This window comes from Centrocercus urophasianus, unplaced genomic scaffold, assembly GCF_019232065.1.
Source record: "Centrocercus urophasianus isolate 14NV4802_14NV808 unplaced genomic scaffold, USGS_Curo_1.0 seq_41, whole genome shotgun sequence".
In the NCBI taxonomy this organism is placed as follows: Eukaryota; Metazoa; Chordata; class Aves; order Galliformes; family Phasianidae; genus Centrocercus; species Centrocercus urophasianus.
The window spans coordinates 800,121-821,806 of NW_024884989.1; the positions used below are offsets into that span (position 1 = coordinate 800,121).

Sequence of the window (21,686 nt, forward strand, 5' to 3'; positions counted from 1 at the left end):
TGTTAAAGAAAGAAAACAGATTCTAGAGACAAATGAACCTCTCAGGGCTCAATAGAAGAGTGATGTGTGTGGTGCTTGTGCAAGTGAGATGCAGCTCTGAACTCTGCTATGGAAGCTGTGCTCTGTGACAAATGTGCTATGAATGACTCGTCCTGAAACCATGCCAACATGTAGGTGCTGCTATCACAACATTTGATGACTTCAACTTACTGTGAGCGTTCTTGTGATAAATCGTGGAAAACCTTGCTTGTGCTATCTTTAGTCACTGCAATGTTTCACAAGTCACTCACAGCTCTAAAAATACAGTTTATATCATTGGATTCCTGGAATTCTTTCAGTTCTTACATTCTGATTTAAGTGGCATTAAAGCTGGGCTGTGTGGTTCAAGGCTGCAGGCTGATATTTCACTGTGGATTAGATATCACCTGGGTTCAATACAATGTTTGCAATATTTATTTGATTTGGATCCAAAGGTAATTTGGGAAATCTTCATGTAGATACAGCTCGTACCTGGCTATGTGGAACAAGGGCTGGATTTTGTTTGGGACTAGATAGTAATTTAATAACCTTTCCAATATAGAATTAAACTAAAACACATGCTCACCACAAGAGCTGAGAAGACTGTTTAGGGTTTTCTCCCCAAAACCTGCAGATACCTTTCCTCTTCTGGTCTGTGCACTCTGATGTTGTGATGACTTCTGGGTCAGACATCTCTCTCTCCTTTATTTTTGCTTCACTTACATGTCTTTCATAATAATTGTTGATTCAGGAACACCAAGAGCAAAAAAGTCTTGACCTCCCACTAGCCTTTCTGGATTTGATTACCAGCTCACCAATGGCTGATAGTTTGAGCAGAATTTAATGCTTTAATTTTCCTTGATAGCGACTATGAAGCACGTTACTTTTTTTTTTTTTTTTATCCCAACTGGCAGCTCAACAAAGCCCTGCAATAAAAAGCTCCATTTGTGTAATAAACTGTTGTACAATCTACTACTTATGAACATGGGTCCTGAAAATGTGCAACCTTTCTGCACATTACATTAAACACAAACCAGATGGGCACTTGAAAATCCTCCCCTTAGTTGCAAGGGGCCAAAGGAGCTGGTGGTCAGAGGGTCTACTTCACTATACAAATAAACAGAAAAGTTTAACTACATTGTTTTCCAAAATCAGCAATGGGAAACCTATGTGGAAACATTATGAGCAGTTAGCAAACGCTGCTGAACTGGAGTAGGCACAAAGGGAACTCTTCAGTTCTCTTAAATGCAACTGCCTAAAAGGCAGAGGTAGGGACCATCTCACGCAGCTTTCCAGCTAGCGGCCTCTGTCCCACACCTACAGACCTGCATGGCCTGCAGCCCAAGCTCTGACACTCAAACATGGTCACACATTGACACACTTGGAGAAACAAACGGATAGAACTAAACTCTTCCCCAGCACCTCAGCCAGAGCTGGTCACGTAAAGTCCAACAGTCATTGGAGAGAAGTGGAAACCTCCAGGGGCCTGAGTCCATTCTGAGCAGGGTTTCAAAGGCAGAGAAACCTCATTAGACCAGACAGACCTGATATTTAGGTAACTCTCTAACTGAAATACATCTCACTCTTGGAGTCCAAGAGGCTGGGAACAAGAGATCACAACACTGAACCAAAGGCTTTGCTGTATCTGGTGTACCAGAAGATGCCCAACACTTCGCACACTGAAACAGCTTTTGAGGAGCTGCTTGATAGCAAGTATCCTTCATATCCTCTCATCCTTACTTGTGATTACAAGAGGTACCACAAAATTCTTTCTGAAATCCACCTGGCCAAATTGACACTGGCAGAGATGCTTGGCTAAAGTGATTTATAGAGCTTGCATTGTTACTACCCTAGAGAGGTGTGCAGAGAGTCACACAGGAGGTGGACAGGGTAAGGATGGTTTTGATGCAAAACAGTGAAGATGAGGAGAGAAAAGTGTTGTGCAGGTGTTACCATGGTATGGATGCCACAGATAAAGAAGAGGTGTGCGGCATGGTGGGATAAGATGAGATGAGAAGAGATGAGATTGAATGGAAAGCAGGATATTATCCTGAAGAAAATGACCCTGGGATCATTGATACTTTAGAATGCTATCACTGGCCCTAGTGTCAAAACCCAAGAAGGTTTTATGTGGATATGGAAGGGAAAAGTAGCTTATGAATCATGAGGCTGCTTAAAGTATTGTCAGGAACTCTTATCTCACCAGCAGGCAACTCAATTCATTACTGAGGCTGAGTGGAACATTTGCTGAGGGTGAAGTTGCCTTGTTGAGCTCAAAATGACCTCTCTTGGCAAGGCAAAGTGCAACAGCTTGTAGTACTCAGCCAAGGTGCATGCACAGTGGCTATGCTGGGAGTCCTAGTAGAGCTCATCTCTAAACCCAATATTATTAGTTACTTTCAAAAGGCCCACAGCCATGTTTTCCTTAGGCTCTTCCAAAACAGCTGTTCACAGCTCAGCTCAGTTCAGGCCAGTGTGGCCCAGAACTTAGGAGGAAAAGATGTCATTGAGCATTTAAACACCATGGCCCATGGGACTGGGCACAGTTTTAGTATGTCATGGCTGAAGGACTGACGATGTACCTTTCCAGAGGCAGAGAAGGAACAGAGACTGGGGAGGCAGGCATCAGGATTCCTGCTCAGTGTTTGCGTACCAGTATCCTCTGTTCTGAGCATATGTATCCAGTCCTGGGTTTTTGTAGGTCCTGCTGGATGGGCTTTCTCCTTTCTCAAAGGTGATTTATTTTTACAAACTTAAATGAAATCTCCTTAGCCATTTCTGAATAATACAAGAGTTAAAAAGACTATTTTCCTATTTAAAGATATTCTAGCTAGACTGTTTTCATTAAATCAAAGTTAAGTCAAATAAAGATTGCGATTTGAAAGTTCAGACTCAGGCAGGAGCTCTGAGGAGCAGTGCCTCTTGGAGGTGGGTGTCTGTCCAGGAGCACTGAACCCCACAGACCACCAGCTGATGGTGGATCCCTGCTCCCTCCTGCTGCTTTCCTCCATGCATTTTTGGGGTGGAGGAAAATCGCAAATACACTTGCACAGATAACCTTAATGGGGCTGGGAAACAAGCAAAGAGTGATTTGTTCTTTTTCCCCACAGCAATCCCACAGGTACTGACCCTTCCTCCTACAACAGAGGGCAGGATGGAAATTCCCTCTTGTGACCACCCAATGAAGGGTATCAAGGTGGATAAGGAGACTCTGCCTCAAGGGTACAAATCTGCTTCAGAACCATGGTGGCTTACAGGGCAAAGGCAGGTGACTGCTGTGTACCACTGCAGAGGATCACTGCAGAGCTGGAGATGCCCCCGTTCCTCATTTCCCTGCTGAATGCTCATCAGGCAGCTCCACAAGCCCAGCAGGAGCTGTCCCAGCAGGGACCATGACATCAAAGGCAGGCTGGGCATCACACAGATGTGTGATTCTTGGCAGGCCCACCTGCTCCTAGATGATGAGAGATGAAGGAAGATGGCTGTTCCTGAGTGGGGTCAGTAGGAAGAGCCAAGCCCTCACATTATCCGAATGTGCTAAAGAAAGGGAAAAACAGCAAAAGGAGGAGAGCAAAGGGCTGGAGGGATGCCCAGCCTGTGCAAACAACCCATGCAGGAGTGCAGCCATGTCCTGACGGACCACCAAGCTGATGGCCATGCAGGGCACGAGTCTCCAAGAAACATAAATTGGAGAGCTATGGAGGAAATATGAATGTTATGCATCACCAGGCAGTCTTAACTTCGTCATTTCACCGGTCCACATCATTGTTGCCTTTGGTATCATGCTATCTTAAGAATACTTCGATATCTGAGACTGTAGAAAAAAAAGTGCACTCATTGGTGTGACTTAATCTGACTTTGGGCAGAGTTTGGGCCTGATTCTCTGCTGTGTTATTCCAGGCTGACACCAGTACATTGCCATGATGACATCATTTGGATTATTTCTGATTTATAGTGATTGAGAAAAATTGGGTCCTGTACAATAATGCAAACAATCAGAGACACAAAGCAAAAATAGTGCCTTCAAGCTGCACTTTCACATTGCATGATATTTTGAACTCTTAGTATTGAAAGCCTTAGAGTGCACAAAGAGGAATTTTCTTCATTTCTTATACAGTTGCCTGAAAGAAATGGCAAACAGCTCCTCAGCCTGGATATCCTCTGCAGAAGCTGAATGGTGAATGGTTGTTTTTCTTTTTCTATTAGCCTTCTTCCAATAGATCTCCCCTGAAACCTGGATCAACATCTGCCAACATGACTAGTTTCTGGACACATGGCCAAGGAAACAAAAAGGATCCTTGCCAAGGCCCAGGCCAAGTTCACTGATCTGAAGCAAATTTACTGAACATGAGATTACTTGAAGCATCCAGCACTCTTTGAGAGCAGAACAAGTCTATCAGAATGTTTGCAACCAAAATCCTGCTCTACTGACCAACCTCACACCACACTTACTCCCCAACAAATTCCATTATTATCATCAGAACACCACTCTCTTCCTAAGACCTTGAAATGCTACATTTCAGCCCCAAATTATAGCAAGCACTTGGATGCAAAGAGCATAACAACTACCTCATGGCTGACAGCAGTACTTAAGCACGACAAGAAATATTGAGCTGAGGAGCCACTTCCATTAAATCTTAAAATGTTGCCACCAGAAATACCACCAAAAGCACCACAGAAAAGAATAACGATGAGCCAGAACCCAGCACACACAGAAGATGCTGCTCAGCACTGATCCAGTTGTCACGCTCACTTTCCCCCTCTTGCTGCCACTGAGAGGCACTCACCATTCTTCCGCTCTGCAAAGGGGGGTGGCTGGAGCTTGGTGCCATCCCTCACTTCACCCGCAGCCTTTTCTTTGGGTGCCTTCTCTTCCTCATTTCCACCTGGTGCACTTTTGTGGTCCGAGCGGTCCTGTTTGATCACACCATTCATCACCGTGCCTGTAGGGTCCGGTCCAGATTCTGACTGCTCCACTTTGGATGCTCAAATGGAGAACCAGACACCAAAGTGACCTCTGGAAGAGAAGAAGAGCAGGTAAGAATGAAACGCCCAATCAGCCCTTGGGATCGTGAATGAAGACTGGCGTTTGTAAAGCAATCAGACCACAGATATGCATTAGCAACATTTCAGAGAGAGGCTTCAGGATTTGTTACTGCCTGCTTGATTCTGTCCACCGTGCCGGCTGGGTCTGCATCACTGGCTGCTCTGCTGGACGAATTTCCAACCATAAGCACCAGATATCTGCAGAAAGCCAGGGGTGTTGTGAAAAAACACAGTCATGGGGAATCCGCCTAAGAGAGCACTTGAACTGTTCGAAATGCAGAACAGATCTATAAATGGAGAACAACCTTCCTTTATGTAAGGCTCTGGTCAGCTGAGCAAACTGGGTGGTGGAATTAGTGCACACAGCTCAGAAGAGGCTGCTAATTGCATGGTACAGGCAGTAAGAGAGGAATAGCAAAGAGCAGCTAGCCTTTATGTCAGAACATATACCAACATCCTGCAAAGTAAAATATGCATGCAAAATTATTCTTTGATTAACATACATAGTGGAGTTAAAGCCTTTATGAAGAATTTCACCAGATTGGGTAACAGTTTTCGAGAGTTCTTGACAGACGAGGAGGTTTGTTTGTTTACTACGTTGTTCTGCTACGAGTTTTAAGCAGGATTTGTCAAATTGCTTCAGAAAAACTCCCAGGAAATTCTGTGTATTCACATTACACTTCCACAAAACATTTAGGGAAGGAACGAGCTTCCCTTGGTGGCACTCATACCTCACTGGAGGGAAGGGAAGGATCTAGCTCACACCAGAAGTCTTTGTGGGGTGCATGCACATGACCTGGGAGGAGCTGCTGACACTAAGTGCAGCAGCACAGAGCTGCAAGAATCATTTCAATAGACTGTTCTGTGAAAAAAAAAAAAAGCCCATCCAGATGCTAAGTGAAAGTGAATGCCTGTAAAAATCAGCACCAGCTCCTAATGAGTCCCATCAGGAAAGAGCTGAGGAGAGCTAAAAAAGGTCATTTGCAGAGAACAAGAATAGAAAAGTGCAAGATTGATTCAGTGATAAAATCTGATTTAATACAAAAAAACTTACCAATTTACTGTATAAGGAAGCAAGAATAGTGTGTTGTATACGATACCATCTTCTCCACGCTATGTATGCCAGGACTTTCTCACACCCCTCTTCCTACTCAGCACCACTCAGATTTTGCCATCTGCTTTCTCCTTCCATCCACCTCTCTGCCCGCCCTCTGTCCTGCTTTGCGCTGCGCTTCATTGCCAGTGAGATTGTCCGGAGAGGTAGTGGGTGCCATGTCCTTGAAGGCACTCAAGGTCAGGCTGGGGCTCTGAGCACCTGATGGACTTGTGGATGTCACTGTCCCTTGCAAGGGGTTGCACTAGATGACATTTAGGGGTCCCTTCCAACTCAAATGATTCTATGATTCTCTGGGCTCATCCAGTGCCCATGCAGTGTGCAGAGAGGAAGTCTTAGGTGTGCCTGTATCTCTTCATTGCTTTGCAGATGGGACATAAGCTGTCCCCATGTGCAGCCCCTGGGACTGACTGTGTCCTTACCCAGCCCTGGTGGCTGTGTCTGAAATAAAATGCAGACGTGCTCAATCAGATTTCAGTCCTTACCTGGGCAAAACCCCTCACCAGTCCCTCCTTTCTTCCTTGTGCTTCCCACCGCTGCCTATCCCACTGGTCTTTGCAGCCCTTTCCCCATCTCCTATGCACAATAATTTCCACAAAAGCCTGTTATGCTACATACTACACATGGCCATGCCCTGGAAACAGCCCTGCAGGCACCCAGACGGGCCAGGGCTTTGTTGCACCCCAAATCTTTGAACTGATGTTCTCTGTTTCCAAGTCCAAGGGAGTGTTTTTTAGCTCTTTTGGGCAGCTCATGTTCTCCTCTCTAGTGGTCGATTGCTGTACTGCCCCATCCCCATTGCTGTACACCCATCACCGGCGGCTGTAGGGTTGTAGACCCGCTTTGGCAGCGTTATCTCCAAAGTTTTCCATTCAATTAATGACTAACGTGGAGCATGCAATGAGTGTTTACATTACTACTTTAAAATGTACATTTTTTAACTTTTAGAAGTTGCTGATATAATGCATCTTTCCAGTGGAATAGTGGGTGATGACAGGACAATCCAGCAAACTGCATCTGCTTACAAAAATGAGACTTTGTTCAACTGAACACTAAATCTTTGATAAATTAGTCGGGGCTTTGGTGACGTACATGTTGAACCAATATGACAGTTTTATATGGATTATTATTATTAATGTTTTTGAAAAATAGAGAGTGTGAGCCAGACATCCAGTGCTGAAGCTGCAAGACCACCAGCAGAGGCAAGAATCTTTCAGGAAGGCTTCTTCCAGGCACTGTGTACGATCTTTTTGCACTCAGAGCATATGCAACATTTTAATTTGCAGTGATTGTACCGAAGTCCTTTCTGTCTGAGCCAGGAGGTCACGCTGCGGCCCCGGCCATGCATGCTTTCACAACACACTCAAGTACCACTGATTCAATGGTGTTTTTTTTTTTTTGGTTTTTTTTTTCTGAAGTCAAATTTGGCCTCAAAACATTCCACATTGTTCACTCACTTCAGCCTGAACTGATTGTATTTATAAAGCTTAAGCACACTTTTGAGCCTCAGAGCACATCTCCCATCAACCACTAGTGCCAACACATAAATTGCAAGGCTGTACACAGTACAGACTGTAACCCATCTCTTTCTGCCTGTAAATACCAAATTCATAAAGCTGGACTACCATGGTAGCTCGTGGGTGCTTACTTCCACAACACTGGCTGCCCTCTGGAGCTGAGGCTTGGTTCACGAGGATCAGTTCTGCTTCCCTGTAGATGAGCAAGTCTGATGATACAAAAAGAGCAGCTGAGGGAACTAGAACTGTTCGGTCTGGAGGAGGTTTAGGGGAGACATTATTGCTTTCCACAACTGCTTGAAAGGAGGTGGTGGGGAGGTGGGGATTGGCATCTTCTGCCAGGTAACAGCGACAGGACAAGAGGTGATGGCCTCAAGTTTTGAGAGATCTGGAGCACAAATCTTATGGGGAGCAGCTGAGGAAACTGGGATGGGTCAGTCTGGAGAAGAGGAGGCTCAGGGGAGAACTCTGTGCCTCCTGACAGGAGTTTGTGGCAAGATGGGGATTGGCCTCTTCTCTCAGGTAACAGTGAGAGGAAAAGTGGTGGCCTCAAGTTGCACTAAGGAAGGTTCAAATTGGATATTAGGAAAAAATCATTGTCAGGAAGAGCGGTGAGGCACTGGAATGGGCTGCCCAGGGAGATGGTTGAGCCACCATTCCTGGAGGTGTTCAAAGAACATGGAGATTGGCAGTGAGGGACACGGTTTGGTAGGCATGGTGGGGATGGGCTGATGGTCAGACCAGATGATCTTAGAGGTCTTTTCTAACCTCGATGGTTTTACAGTTCTGTGATTCTATGTGTGCCCAGAAATAAAGGCTCAGATGAGGTTCAGGTTGTGTCCCTTTCCCAAGGACGTTGGCACTTAAATCTAGTGTCTCCTGAGAGCTACCCTTGTTGGTCTGGAAGGAGCACCATGAGCACATCCTGCTGGCCAGATCTTTTCCTGGGGTAGATCAGGCAGGTCTGCAATGGCCAGGCAGTTCATCTCATGCATGGCTTTTCAGGAAAGCCCACAGACTCCCCATCAGATGCAATATATGCATCTCACTGCCACTTCCTAGTGCTCTTTCTGCCAAAGCTGAGGGCATGGGAACACCACCCTCCAACACCAATGGAGAAGAGAGAGAAAACATACCAACCATGGCATCTCCAAAGCTGGAGATGGATGCTGAACTGGAGCCCAAGCCCTGCATCCCTTGGATACCTGTCTGTCCCTGGATCAGTGACTTGCATGGTGGCTGTGACAGCCTTGAGCACAGCCTTCCTCCAACTCTTGCAGCAGGAGATAATGCAGTAACACACACTGCCAGGGTGCTCACCTGTTCCCCCATCTCCCCAGATGGTGCAATTCCCATCAACAAGTGCTGTTCGAATTCACCCAGCATTAGCTGGAGGAAGAGCCCAAGCCCCCACCCACCTATACATGTAGCCTCAGGCTCTGCACACTGCTCTGGGTTTGTTAGAGTTGGAAAGGAGCTGTTTTCCCACACTGCAAAACTTTCCGTGATTTTTATAATATTTCCTTATCCCAAATGGGGATAAAATAAACATGAGGAAAAAAAAAAAAAAAGAAAGAGAAAAAAAAGGGGTAGCGGGTCAGTCATGAATTTTCATAGTATAATTTTAGAATATTTTAATCTTTAAAAATTTTTAACCTCTTCTTAGTAAAAATTAACAAAACCAGTAAGATTAAAACTGGTCTTAAGAAGTGGGGGAAAAAAAAGAAAGAAAAAGAGGAAGAAAAGAATGAGTCTCCTTAGAGTAGCATCTGTCACACTAACCACGCAGCACTCCAGGTGTGATCACTGCTGAGCAGAACAATTTGGGATACTTCTGCCTCACTGACAGTCAGGGTGCAGACCCTACAGGGCACAGATGCTATGTTAGCTGGACTGGTAGCATCTGCATAGGCATGAGACCCATGTTTGGACACTGGGCTCCTGCCTGTAGCTTGCACAGGCTGAGGCACAGCACCTGGAACAAACATTGCTTCTTGCCACCAGAAATGGCCAATGAATGGTGCTGCTAGAAGGCCAGACCCTTCCTTATGTTGCTGTGATGCAACACTGATGGTTTTGCTCTCTGCTTACTCTCTGCTCAAGACGGACCTCTATGCTTAATCTTGTTCACTTTCCATCTTCTCATATTTTCCCCTGTGCCACCTTCTGCATGCACCGAGACAGGAATAAGCAGAGCTTACATTTCCTCAGATACTGGATCCATCTGAATCCTCCCCCGCTTTCTTGTTTGCTCTGTCAGCTGTTGAAGTGGAAGTAAATACATTTCTCTCTAATGCACGTGCAGTGCTTCTTAGGCAATCCTGGCCCACCATAAAACCTTAAATACCCAAAGAGAAAAACCAGGAGAGAGATGTTCAGAGATGCAGTTCAGCCTTATCAAATTCTTCACGTGTTTGTTGTGGTGTGTTTGTATTCCTGGGCTTCTGCTTGCAGGAATGTTGCTGATAAAACCATCTCGCTAAACACGGACACTGTGTGTTCTAGCTGATGTTTACAGTGCTCAGACAGTAAGAGCAGTCCTGGATTCCTGAAAACAGAAGTCCCATGGACATTTGCCTGTTGTGCTGCGGATGCTGATCAAACCCTGCTACATACAAGTCCCAGCAGGACCCTGCCTGGTCTTCCTTCGAGCCATGTCATATCTGGCAAGGCAGATGAGAACTCTGAGTGCTCACCCCCCACTCAGAACAACGAGAGACCTTTGCTCCTCTGAGACCAGCCCGGGGCTGAAAGGGAATTTACCATAACCATGAGTTTGCTGTTTTCCTTGCAGATGATGTCTTCTTTGCATGATTCCCCTCACTGAACTCCCTCATGCCTGCTGAGGATGCAGAAAGCCCCATCCTGTAATGGAGCAGAGTGCAGTGGCACTGTGCAGAGCCCACAGGCTCTTTCCCACAGATCTGTGCATTCCTCCCGTGTCCCGGAGCAGTGACCTGCTCACCATCCCATCCTCCGCACAAGGAGCTCTGCTCAGGAGGACTGCCTGGAAAGGCAGCCAGGAGACTTCCTCAGCAAATGGGAAACAAACCAAGGAAACCTGCCACCAGCCTGGAGACCCCCCCTCCACCAATGAGCTGTTTTATGCTGCTTTTTGTGCACGTCTTGCATGGAACTAGTGCCAAGACTCCATGAGCAAAGCCGTGCGAACACGATGCCATAAAATCTTCACTCAAGGCAAATTCTGCTAGTGTTTGGTCACATTCTGATCCCCACGCGTAGCAAACTCTGCCAACTCTTCACACCCTCAGGGATTTTAGGGTAGTATCTCCTTCCCAGCCTCTACATTCCCAGTGTTGATATCTGCTACAAGATGCCCAAAGGCTACGGGGCCAGAGACGTCAGCAGCGAGTCCTGTGATGGAAAATGGCAGCTGTCTTTGTTCAAGACATCTCCTGGCCTTCAGCCTGTGGAGGATGATGATAGATATGGGCTGTTCTCAGGAGAACATCTCAGCTCTGCCCTCAGTCCCATCCCCTCAAGCTATTTTCAAAAGGAGTGATTTCTCCTTCATTTTTCATTGAATGGAGCTTTAAGTGGTGAAAAATGACAGAGGAAGCGGTGATTAGGAAACAGGTCATTAATCCAGATCCTCTCAGGACCCACGTCTCCATCAGCCATGTAAACAGGCTGAGAATATCTGGGACAAAATCAGAAAAAATTGAACACTTCTTCAAGGTAGTATGAAGAGTGAACAGATCCATTGGTGCTAATTCATTCAGAACTAGTTCCCTGATTGTGCATCCATTTTCATAGGACATTTCTGGAACCCAAAAGCCCATCCTAGGGTGGAGACTCCCAATATAAAGCAGTTTACTAAATTGCAGTAGCATCCACGGTGACCTATTCATTCAATGAGGGTATACCATGTGTAGCAAAGAGAAAATGAGAACCTTAAAAACGAGACTGAATGACAGTGGTTTGACATAGTGTGACGTGGTGACTGTTAGAAGGAAGTGATGCTGCCAATGATGTAGCCACAGTGTGACATTTTGGCAACAGGTATCTCTCTGAAGGCAACTCCATTGGGGCTCTGACTATCAGCAGGACATCCCAAGGTCTCTGAGCCTCCAGATTCACAGCAGTTTGGAAAAAAGTCTTCCTTTGCTCCAAATGGCATCTGTCACAGCCCTGGGCATTCACACCCAGTGCACAAATTCTCCCTGCATCACTCACTACACCAGATCTGGCACATTGCCCTCCTGATGTGGTTGGGAGTGAAAACCTGAGCACTTGTTGATGACACTGCACAGGAGAGCTGGGTATTTGGAGGAGTTTTGAGGAGCTGTAAAATTTCATTTCTGGATGTCAAGGACATAGAACATGTGCCCATACTAACACAGCTGAACACTCCACATGTCTCAGCTCCTCAGCTCCTGCTCTTTTACAGACCTTACTCAGGTCTGGCCATGGCAATACCATTGACAACGCATGGGTTCCAGGGCTGGTTCTTTGGCCAAAGCTACAACACAGCTCCAGTAGTTCCCAGAAGTGCAGTGTGATGAATGGAAAAGTCGTGTTGAGAGCTGAGACACAATAGAAGTGATCACAGCCTTTGCCTTGACCACGGGGAGCTCTGGGCAAGGCACAGGAGTTACCAGCCCTCATTGCATGTCTGCTGTACTTCTGCCCCTGTCTGGAGGTTAGAAGTACTTACGGACTGCAGTTACCTGGCAGTTACCACCAGTTCTTAGCACTGTTCATGTACCCGGAGCTACTTCACATCAAAACAGTCTGCTGGAAATACTACTGTATTTCTGCACAACACATGCACATCATTCTGAGTTAGAGAAAACTCCTCCTTATTAATCTGGACCATGCTTATAGTTTTCAAAGCAATCTTGAAATAAACTTAAAAATCTTAAAATAAGCAATTATATTCCAAGTATGCTAAAAAGCAGATATCAACCTCAGATCTGTTTTTGCTGCTTGTTCTGTTTGTAAAAGTGCTTTTAGGTCAATCTCATTAATTGTCCAGGTCTGAGTCACAAGTCCTGTATGCTGTGGATGTTGGGATCACACTAGTTGACACCAAAACACTGGGTACAGGGACCTGCACACCTTGATTGGCTGAGGAGACAGAGAGGATGAGATTTGTGATACAAGCTCTTATTTCTAAACTGCTATCTGAGACGATTTTGTTTTCATAGAATCATAGAAGCATTAAGGTTGGAAAGACCACTAAGATCATCTAGTTAGACCATCAACCTTGACTGCCTCCAGGAATGGTGACTCAACCACCTCCCTGGGCAACCTGTTCTAATGCCTCACCACTCCTTCTGAGAACAAATTTTTGCTAATTCCAACCTGAACCTCCCTTCATTCATCTTAAGGCCACCACTTCTTGTCCTATCACTATTATCTGGGAGCAGAAGCTGAGCCCCGCCTTGACACAGCCTCTTTTCAGGGGGTTGTAGAGAACCATGAGATCTCCTGTGAGCCTCCACTTCTCCAGGCTGACCCATCCCAGTTCCCTCAGCCATTCCCCATAAGATTTGTGCTCCAGACCCCTCACAGCCCCACTGCCCTTCTCTGGACATGCTCCAGGACCTTAATGTCTTTCTTCTAGTGAGGGGCCCAGCATTGAACACAGCACATGAGCACTTGTGCTGGAACAGGGAGAAGATAAGCTCCTGCTCTGCTGGCTGCACTATTGCTCACAAAAGACAGGATGCCATTGGCCTTCTTGGCCACCTCATGTTCAGCCAAGCATCAACCAACAGCTCCAGGTCCTTTTCCTCCACGTTTCCTCCACCTCCTTCCTTCCAGCCACCCTGCCCTAGATCTGTAGCATTGCCTGGGGTTGTTGTGGTCATAGTGCAGGACCCAACACTAGGTCTTGTTGAAGGCGGTCTCTGGAAGTGCCCCCTGGTATTTAACACTGCCAGCATCACTGCTACTGTCAATCCTGGCACTGCTAAAGCTCCAACTCGCAGCTCTGATGGTCACAAAATGAGTATGTTTCATATTTCAATGAAGTATGGAAAGTTACTGAGGTCAGCCCTTACAGCAGGCTTACCCATCCTATTTTGAGTTTTGTGGGTACAAATGCTCAAAATCTAGGCTATGTTTTCACATAGCTAAGCCTTGAATTCAGAAAAGAAAACACTGCAAAGAACTATCCTGGACTCAGATACTTGCAGTCCTCCAAAACTGTCTCAGAAAGCTGGTGGTGGTTCTTGTCAGGCTGCTTTGTCTATGAAGGACCCTGAAGCAACAAACTGAAACACCAGCTGAGGTTCCTCAGTCCACATAGTCCAACGTAGAGCAGCTTCTGTCATTTGAATGTCTTCGGCTACTGTTGCACCATTTAGTCGTCTCCTAATTTTGTGGCGTTTGCAGTTTTTGTCTGATCTTCATCTCCTATTTTGTTGCATTTTAGAAACGTAATAAAATCTTTCGAAACGACTGAAAACATGGCAAGATTTGAAATGGAAGATGAGTGCAAAGTGGGCCCATGCCTCTCCATTAGATGCCAGAAGGAGGGGAAGAAACCAGACCCACAACAACAATCACTATTAATAAAGTGATGAAGGCAGAGGTACAACTGGAAGCAGAGGCAGCTCATGTGTCTGGGATGCCCCTTGGTCCGGTGTGTGGGCTCTGCCAGCTGCAGTTGGCACAGGGAGCATTCAGTGAGTGGGAAAGGACACAGAATGACCTAGCAGGGCTTTGGGAAAGATCCCAGCCTGCTGGCAGAGGCCCCATACCCAGGCGATATGTTCCCACTGCAGCGGGCACTGGCCTGAGCCTGAGCACACAGTGCTTGTTGGGTGGGTCAGGCCCAGATGGGCCCTGTGCTTTGCCTCTGTAACCCAGTGGTTGTGGGTCTGAGCAGTGGACACGGCCAGTGACAGAGGTCACATCCAACTTTTGCTATTCAGCCTTTAGACCTCCACTGCACTCTGCAACCTCATTCTAGAGCCAGCACACTCTCCATCAGTCATGAGTGAAACAGCACGTGGACATCCTCTGTGGTTGTGGCTGGGATAGAATAGCTCTCAGGATGTCCTGGAGACCCACAGTGTTGGGCTAGAATGATTCTGACTGCAGAGCACAACTTGGGCAGTGCCTGGTGGCCGGTGGCTCTAGCTAGGACCATTCTGTGAGTGTCATCTCTCCAGAGTTCTGTACTCCACAGACACAGCTGTGGATCAACGCTGAGCCCTGCAGAGATCTCCAGGGCTCATTTTTCTGAAAATTTGTTTCTACAACTTCGTATCACATACACTGTGACTGGAAACCAAGAAAGGAACATGGCTGGAGCTGACACAATTGGAAAAGGCTTTAGGACTTGTGTGAAAGACTGTTTCAGTTGTTCCCTCTATTGGTTTTAAGCACCCCTTATGCCCTGGGTCACAAGTAGCCAGATTTAATGTAGCTGGGATGATCTTAATTCTCAAGGACTTGCTTTGGTCGTATGGACCAAAAGGCCCAGTCCGTGTCATCATAACCAAACTAGGATTGCCAAGGAGACAGGCCCTCTCAATCCCTGTTTGGATTGGTAACTTTTTGTTACGAATGGGAACCATCTTGAGGCAAAAGAAATATCCCATGATTTTGCACCATGCTGCAGGACACACAGCTGCCCATTTTGAGTGAAAGAGGAGGGTCACTCATTCACTGCTCCATGGTAGCAGTGTCCATGGGAGTGAACAATTCCAGAAAACCTTCGTGGCCTAAGAAAGGTCACACATCCAAGCTCTGACGGAGATCCAAGTAGCTTCAGGACAGACTGTTAGATACTGAAGAGGGACACAGGAGTAGGGAATTCTCACCATTCTTTGGCTCTGATCCTCAGCAATAACCTCAGTAAACAAAGGTCTCTCAGCCCAGAAAGCCAGCCATATCTTGGGCTGCATCAAAAGAAGCGTGTCCAATAAGGTGAAAGCAGTGGTCCTGCCCCTCTGCTCTGTGCTGTGAGACCTCACCTGGAGAACCGCATCCAGATGGGCAGTCCTCAGCACAGGAGAGACATGGACCTGTTGGAGTGCATCCAGAGGAGAGCTGCAAAAATGGTTCCAGGGATGGAGCACCTCCCCAGTGAGGAAAGGCTGAGAGAGCTGAGGCTGTTCAATCTAAAGAAGGTCTGGGGAGACCTGAAAGTGGCCTGTCAATACCTAGAGAGGGGCTATAAGAAAGGGGACAGCAGGGTCGCTTGTGATAGGGCAAGGGGGAATGGTTTCAAACTAAAGAAGGGGAGATTTAGATTGGATATCAGGAAGAATTTTTTCACAATAAAGGTGTTGAGGCACTGGAACAGGTTGCCCAGAGAGTTAGTGGATGTCACATCCCTGAAGACATTAGAGATTGGGCTGGACGAGGCTTTGAGTATCTGATGGAGCTGTGGGTGTCCCTGCTCACTGCAGGGGAGTTGAACTAGATGATTTTAAGGGTCCCTTCCAATTCAAATGATTCTATGATTCTATGATTCCAGGATCTGTCTGCTCTCTCCACACTTACAGAACTTCTAAAAGTGAAATTCCTAAGTGAATCCCAGCTAACATACACTGTATCCCTTAAAGCAAATTAAAAAAAAAAGTGCATAAGAAGCTGGCAGTCCAACTAAGGACAAAATGCTGCGTGGCTCCAAGTCTATGAACATGTCACTGCAAATGCATGAGCAACACACCTCACCCAGGCACACAGGAGTGCTGCAACACAGGAGACGCAGTGTACTGGATTCCGCATCCTATCTCTAGCCAAAACAGGACGCTATAGGAAAAAAACCAACCAACCTCCTTTCTGCATTCCAGAAGCCAAAGCTACACTGAGGGGAAAGAAAACTGGTGATTCATTCAGACAACTAACTAAAGCTCTGTCGTATGGGGATGATAAACTATAGAGCAATAGAGAGAATCAAGAGCGGATAATCACCTCTTTTTAGCATTCTTCTGGGGATACAAGCAACTGAAATATTCTGGATTTAATTTTTCACTCCAGCATCATTCCTGTCATATCATAAAATCCCTTCCATTAACTTATCAAGCTCCATCTAGAAACAATGTAGGCTTTTTGCCCCTACTTTCCAGTTTCGAAGGCTGTTCAAGAATGTTATTCTTTTATTAGCTAGAAAATTTAATCTATCCACCAGTCTAAATTTATTTTCAAAATCACTCAGACTCAAAGCACCAGGCCAGTAACCAAAAAGGACGATGTTTAGGTAAATTCAGGTAAGGTTGTTGCAAGAGACCAGGCTTGGCATTAACTGGAGCTCCATGCCTAGTTGTCACTCTTATACTCATCCCTCTAATTTCAGTGGCCATGACCCACAACTCCCTGAAACACCTGAAAATTCATTTCTCTGGCTGTGAGGTAAAGAATCAGAAAACACAGAGCAAGTCTGTGCAGAACGTACAGACTCATTCATCATGAGTAAAATTGATGCCAGGAAAAAATGATTATCCCACAGCTGCACACGGATAAATACCAGTACTTCCATGCTGAATCCAGATTCCTTTTTGAATACTCTTTCTCACGCTGCAGGAACTAGGGAGAATCAATGGAATGAAGAATCAATGACATTCTTAATCATCAGTTTTTAAAAAAGGCAAAAGAAAGGGAAGGATTTGCTCATGTAGTTTATAGTTAAACAGGAAAACTCTCTGCTGCAGGATATAGCACAGCATTTGATGTCTTCCATCACAGGACATCAAACGCAGGTGTTAGGCCTGGTTCAAGAAGCCTCTGAGGAACACATTATTAGAAAACAGTTCACAGGAAGAAGGATCCCCAGGTATTCAGTAATCATCTCCTCTAGCTTCACTGGGGAACAGACTGACCCATCTCCTGACCACAGTAAATTCGTTTTTATTCTCCCAGACAACGTCTTCCACAAACAAACGCGCTGCCATGACTGCCCATCAAATCCAGTTCATGGCACAGCAGAACACAGGCAGGAAAGAGAAACGCGCACGGATCAGGCAAGGATGTCGATAAGTGGCCAGGGCTCTTGGGGCCTGGCGGGGCAGGATGGGGATCGATGCGCCAGGCACAGCTAATGCTCCAAAGCTGTGAGGAGATCTCTGGCCCCACCACATTCCCTGGCTGCCAAACTCCCTTGCTGCCAAAATTCCTCAGAGCTACTTGCTAAATAATGGAATCTAAATTTCCGCCTTCTTGTGGCAAAGTTAAAAAAAACATTAAAATTAACCAAATTATACCCTGGTCTAAACAAAAGAGGGCTGGGGCTGCCAATTTCACAATTATCCCAAATGGCTCTTAATATGACACAGATAAATACTTTCCAATTACCCAATGGAACAAAGCTGCCCTGGGGGAAATGGAGAACAATATATTACGGGGGCCAGAGACCCAGGAGATTAAGGATTTACACTCTACTCATCCTGCTGTAATCCACAAACAGCAGGGGAGGATGCAGCAGATGAGAGCCCATCTCATACAAGCTGCGGTCCTGCTGGTAGGTCCATTTCCCCAGCAGCACATGGACAGTGGGACACCAGGGAATGAGCCAGGAAGAGGACTTTGCAACTTCTGACGAGAAAGCTGGGGGTGGGCTAAGGGCTGCCAGCTGGCTGCAAGGTGCTCTGCCACAAGAGCAGGGAGTTCTAATGTGAGGTGCTTTGCCACAAGGTGCTGTGGCTCTCCAGCTCTGTCTGACACCTCTGTTCCGTGCACAAGTGAGTGCAATGTGCTCTCTGCCCTGGTGCACACAGAGAGTGAAGGAAGCACACTGGCGCTGTGACAAATGCTGCTGGCGTCCTATGCACACATCATGAACATGCTCTGGGCTGCTCCTGGGTCTCCTCCTGCCCACAGAAGCCACACAGTGAGAAAAATGGGTTTTAAATCAGAAGGAGGTATCTCTAGAACTGGACGAGGAGTGATGCTCATACCCAGACTGCTTTGTGTGCTGAGAAGCATCCTTGAACAGCTCTTGGCACTGTGTGTTTGCTTGTTTCCTGGTCCTCACTAATGCAGTGAACTGTTTCTTGCAGTTTTTCTCTTTAAAGATGCTAGCTCACAGCCGTTCATTACCACTAGATTAATTACAAAATCTAAAGACATCTGCAAAAAACTACAGGGTTCCTATGCTGTCCATACAGGGCCACACTTGCACGTCTCCCCTGAGACCTGCTCCCAGTGTGCATGCGGCAGCAGCTCTGCAAGATTTCAGTTATTCAATACATATGTTTCTGGTGGCTCTGTTCTGCGATTTCTTTACCCTGGTGGTACCTTCTGGCCTTGCCAGTGTCCCTGCTCTCACAGCTTTCTCTGTTACAGAAGAGGTGCCTTGAGACTGAGGCTCACCTCAAAGACAAGTACGTCAGGGAATGTAGGAATATTACAGTCCCATACTTACACACCTTGCTGGACTCACAGAAACCAGAAACTAGCCTTACAAACACATGGCTTTGGTGAAAAGTAAGTGTGGTCTTCCTGTGATGGACCAGACGGTGTTCTGACTCCAGAGTTCCCTTAAGCCACCATTTTCCAGCTTTTCCATGTACCCAGGAGAGCTACACACAACTGTCTCTCATGCGCAGACTCTCCTGTGACACATCTCTCTAAACGTGGTGGCAGGGCCTCGTGGCCTGGAAGCAGCATGGCTGTGTTTGGCACAGCTGCGCCCTGGTTGAAGGCCCTGAGCCTTGGGCTTGGGGCAGGACAGCCTCTGGAGCCTGAGCAGAGGGCCCAGCCCCTGCAGGAGCTGTGTCAGAGACAGCCAAAGCGGCCCATTGAGCGTTGTGCTATGGGTGCCACAGGTGCGGGGGCAAGGCTCATCGATTGCCCACCAAGGACAAGCTTCCATGTGCTACAGATTTTCCCCCAGGCTCCTGCCACCATGAATCCCTTGATGCTGTTCTGAAACTGAGTGCAGGCAGCAAGGTCAGTGGGCAGCTGAGCCCTGAGAATAGGAACAAAGCCTTTCTCCTTCCAAAAACACTCCAGGATCCACCTGTGGCCTCAGGTGCTGAGCCTGGTCAGCCCAAACCCCCTCTACTTCCCAGGGAGCCGAGGTGCTAAGTGCTACAACCATTAATGCACGGGGATGATACAGAGGTCGGTTACCTTAGAAACCCACTGAGGGGTAATTTTCTGATTCGTATCAGCTCCAGAACCAATGCTTTAAAATTACATACAGGCTTGTTGTTTTGGTAGAGTAACCGAAAGCAGATGCTGGAAGGAGCGCGCAGCCAGCAAGAAGTGTAAGGACTCCCTGTGGGTGCGCGCAGCACAGCACAGGCAAACAACCAGCCTGTGAAGGATTTTCTTGCTACCTAAATGACTCTGCCAGGGCCCTGTCCTTTCCCCTCTCTCAGTTCCTTTGTTCCCAGGCACAGAGAACACCACACAGGCGTTCTGCAGGCCTTTCCTCCCCTAGCATGGCTGTCATTGGTGCTCTTGTGAGCTCCCCGTGCAGAATGGACGCATGATATTCCACAACCCATTCTGTCTGCCTGCTTGGGAAAGCTCTGCAAAACAGCTTCACATACTTCTTGCGCTGCCAATCTGTGCCTGGCACATATGCTTGGCTCATCCCGCAGCCTGAGCAGCTGAACTCCCAAGCCAGCTGAAGCCCCTTGCCTGCAGCACAGTCCTCCATTCCACACTAGCTGTGCACCAGCTCACCCAGGAGCTCTGCCTTGTGCTTCGGAAGCTGCTGGTTTAGGGACCAGGAGGCACAGCCCCTTCCCAAACAGCCCTGCCCTCTTGCTGTCCATACTTTCCTTTCCCAAGGACAATCCACGGTCACAACATGCCATGGTTAGGATGGACTTTCCCTGGTCCTAGCCTCACCCCACCTGCCTGCAGAGGCTGTGGTTGCTGTACTGAGCCATTGCCACAGAATATATACAAGAGCTGAGGGGCAACCAGCAGGCTGCACGCAGGACTGAGAGCACTGCGTGCTCCTCTGCAACATCCTACATTCTTCTAAGCCAGAACCTGAGGCAGACCTTTGAAGTCCCCAGTCTCTGCTCTGCCTTATCGTGGATTTCTCTAATTTGATCACTGTTCTTAGGCAAGATACACACATCCCTGCTGACCGCAAGGATCTCACCAGTGTGCTGTAGGGCGTAGCAGAGGAAAGGCAGCGCGCTGGGAGAGGCTGCGGTGCTGGTGCTGCATTAGGGGGGTGGAGAGCTGAGTGAAGAAAGCAAACAATGAAGAAAAGAAGGAATGAATACATTGTTCTGGTCACTAAATCACAGCGTGCAGAAGCAGCTTTAGCTTACAGCTCCCTTGTAAGTGAAGCATCTGCTTCCAGTGCCAGGTCAGTCTCTATAAGGCAGAGCTACCTGCACTGTGGCAGGAACTCCTCTCCATCACAGGCAGCTTCTATGCCACCTTGGGCTGGTTTCAGACCCAAGCTGAGAAGAGACAATGAAGGACAAGGCTGAGTCTGCCTAGTGGAAACTCCATTGATTACTTGGTGCCGTACCTTCCCGACATCATGAACACCTCAGCCCCAGGGGAAAATCTGGGTTCTATCAGCTCTTATAAGCAAGTGTTTCAAAAGGTTTACAGAAAAGTAAAGTAAACAGAACTCTGAGTAACAAAAGAGCCCCGTTTATGCATTCTTTGATTCACTGTAAAGGATGGTGTAAACTGACTTTTTAACCAAGCATTAGGCAAGATTTGGGCCCCCGCCATTATATAATAAACAGTGACATGGCTATATTAAAATATTTACTTAATGCACTGAAGTGACTTATAGTATGAGTGGCTACTCAATAGGATGGCCTAAGTGTTAAGGCGTCAGGTGCCATCGCCTGTATAAATATTCTGTGTGCACTTGTTTATAGGAAAACCCCATCTGGATTTGGCTAAAACAGCAGACACCCTGCTGACCCCAGTTTTTGCTATTGGAAAATATAACACAAGTGTTCACTCATCTAGAATAACAGCAGCGGTTAAGTGCCATCTGACAGACAGAAGGGTATTGGCTTTTCTCAATAGACAGCAGGCTTGGTGCTGTGAAGGGCTTCATGGCAACAGCTCCCCAA

The 21,686-nt window shown here is 46.9% G+C and overlaps 1 protein-coding gene across 5 annotated transcripts in view; it reads right to left on the reverse strand.

Moving 5' to 3' along the window:
• MYOCD (myocardin) overlaps positions 1-21,686 on the reverse strand; it is a 220,715-nt gene that overhangs the window by 94,915 nt on the left and 104,114 nt on the right. For 4 of the 5 annotated variants that reach the window (XM_042833407.1, XM_042833405.1, XM_042833401.1 and 1 more), the window contains exon 2: positions 4,806-5,035. In XM_042833407.1, coding sequence (XP_042689341.1) covers positions 4,806-4,953 — 148 coding nt within the window. In that variant the 5' untranslated portion in view covers positions 4,954-5,035. Of the gene's footprint in view, positions 1-4,805; positions 5,036-21,686 lie in introns of those variants that run through there. The other variant, XM_042833406.1, reaches the window with a different exon arrangement.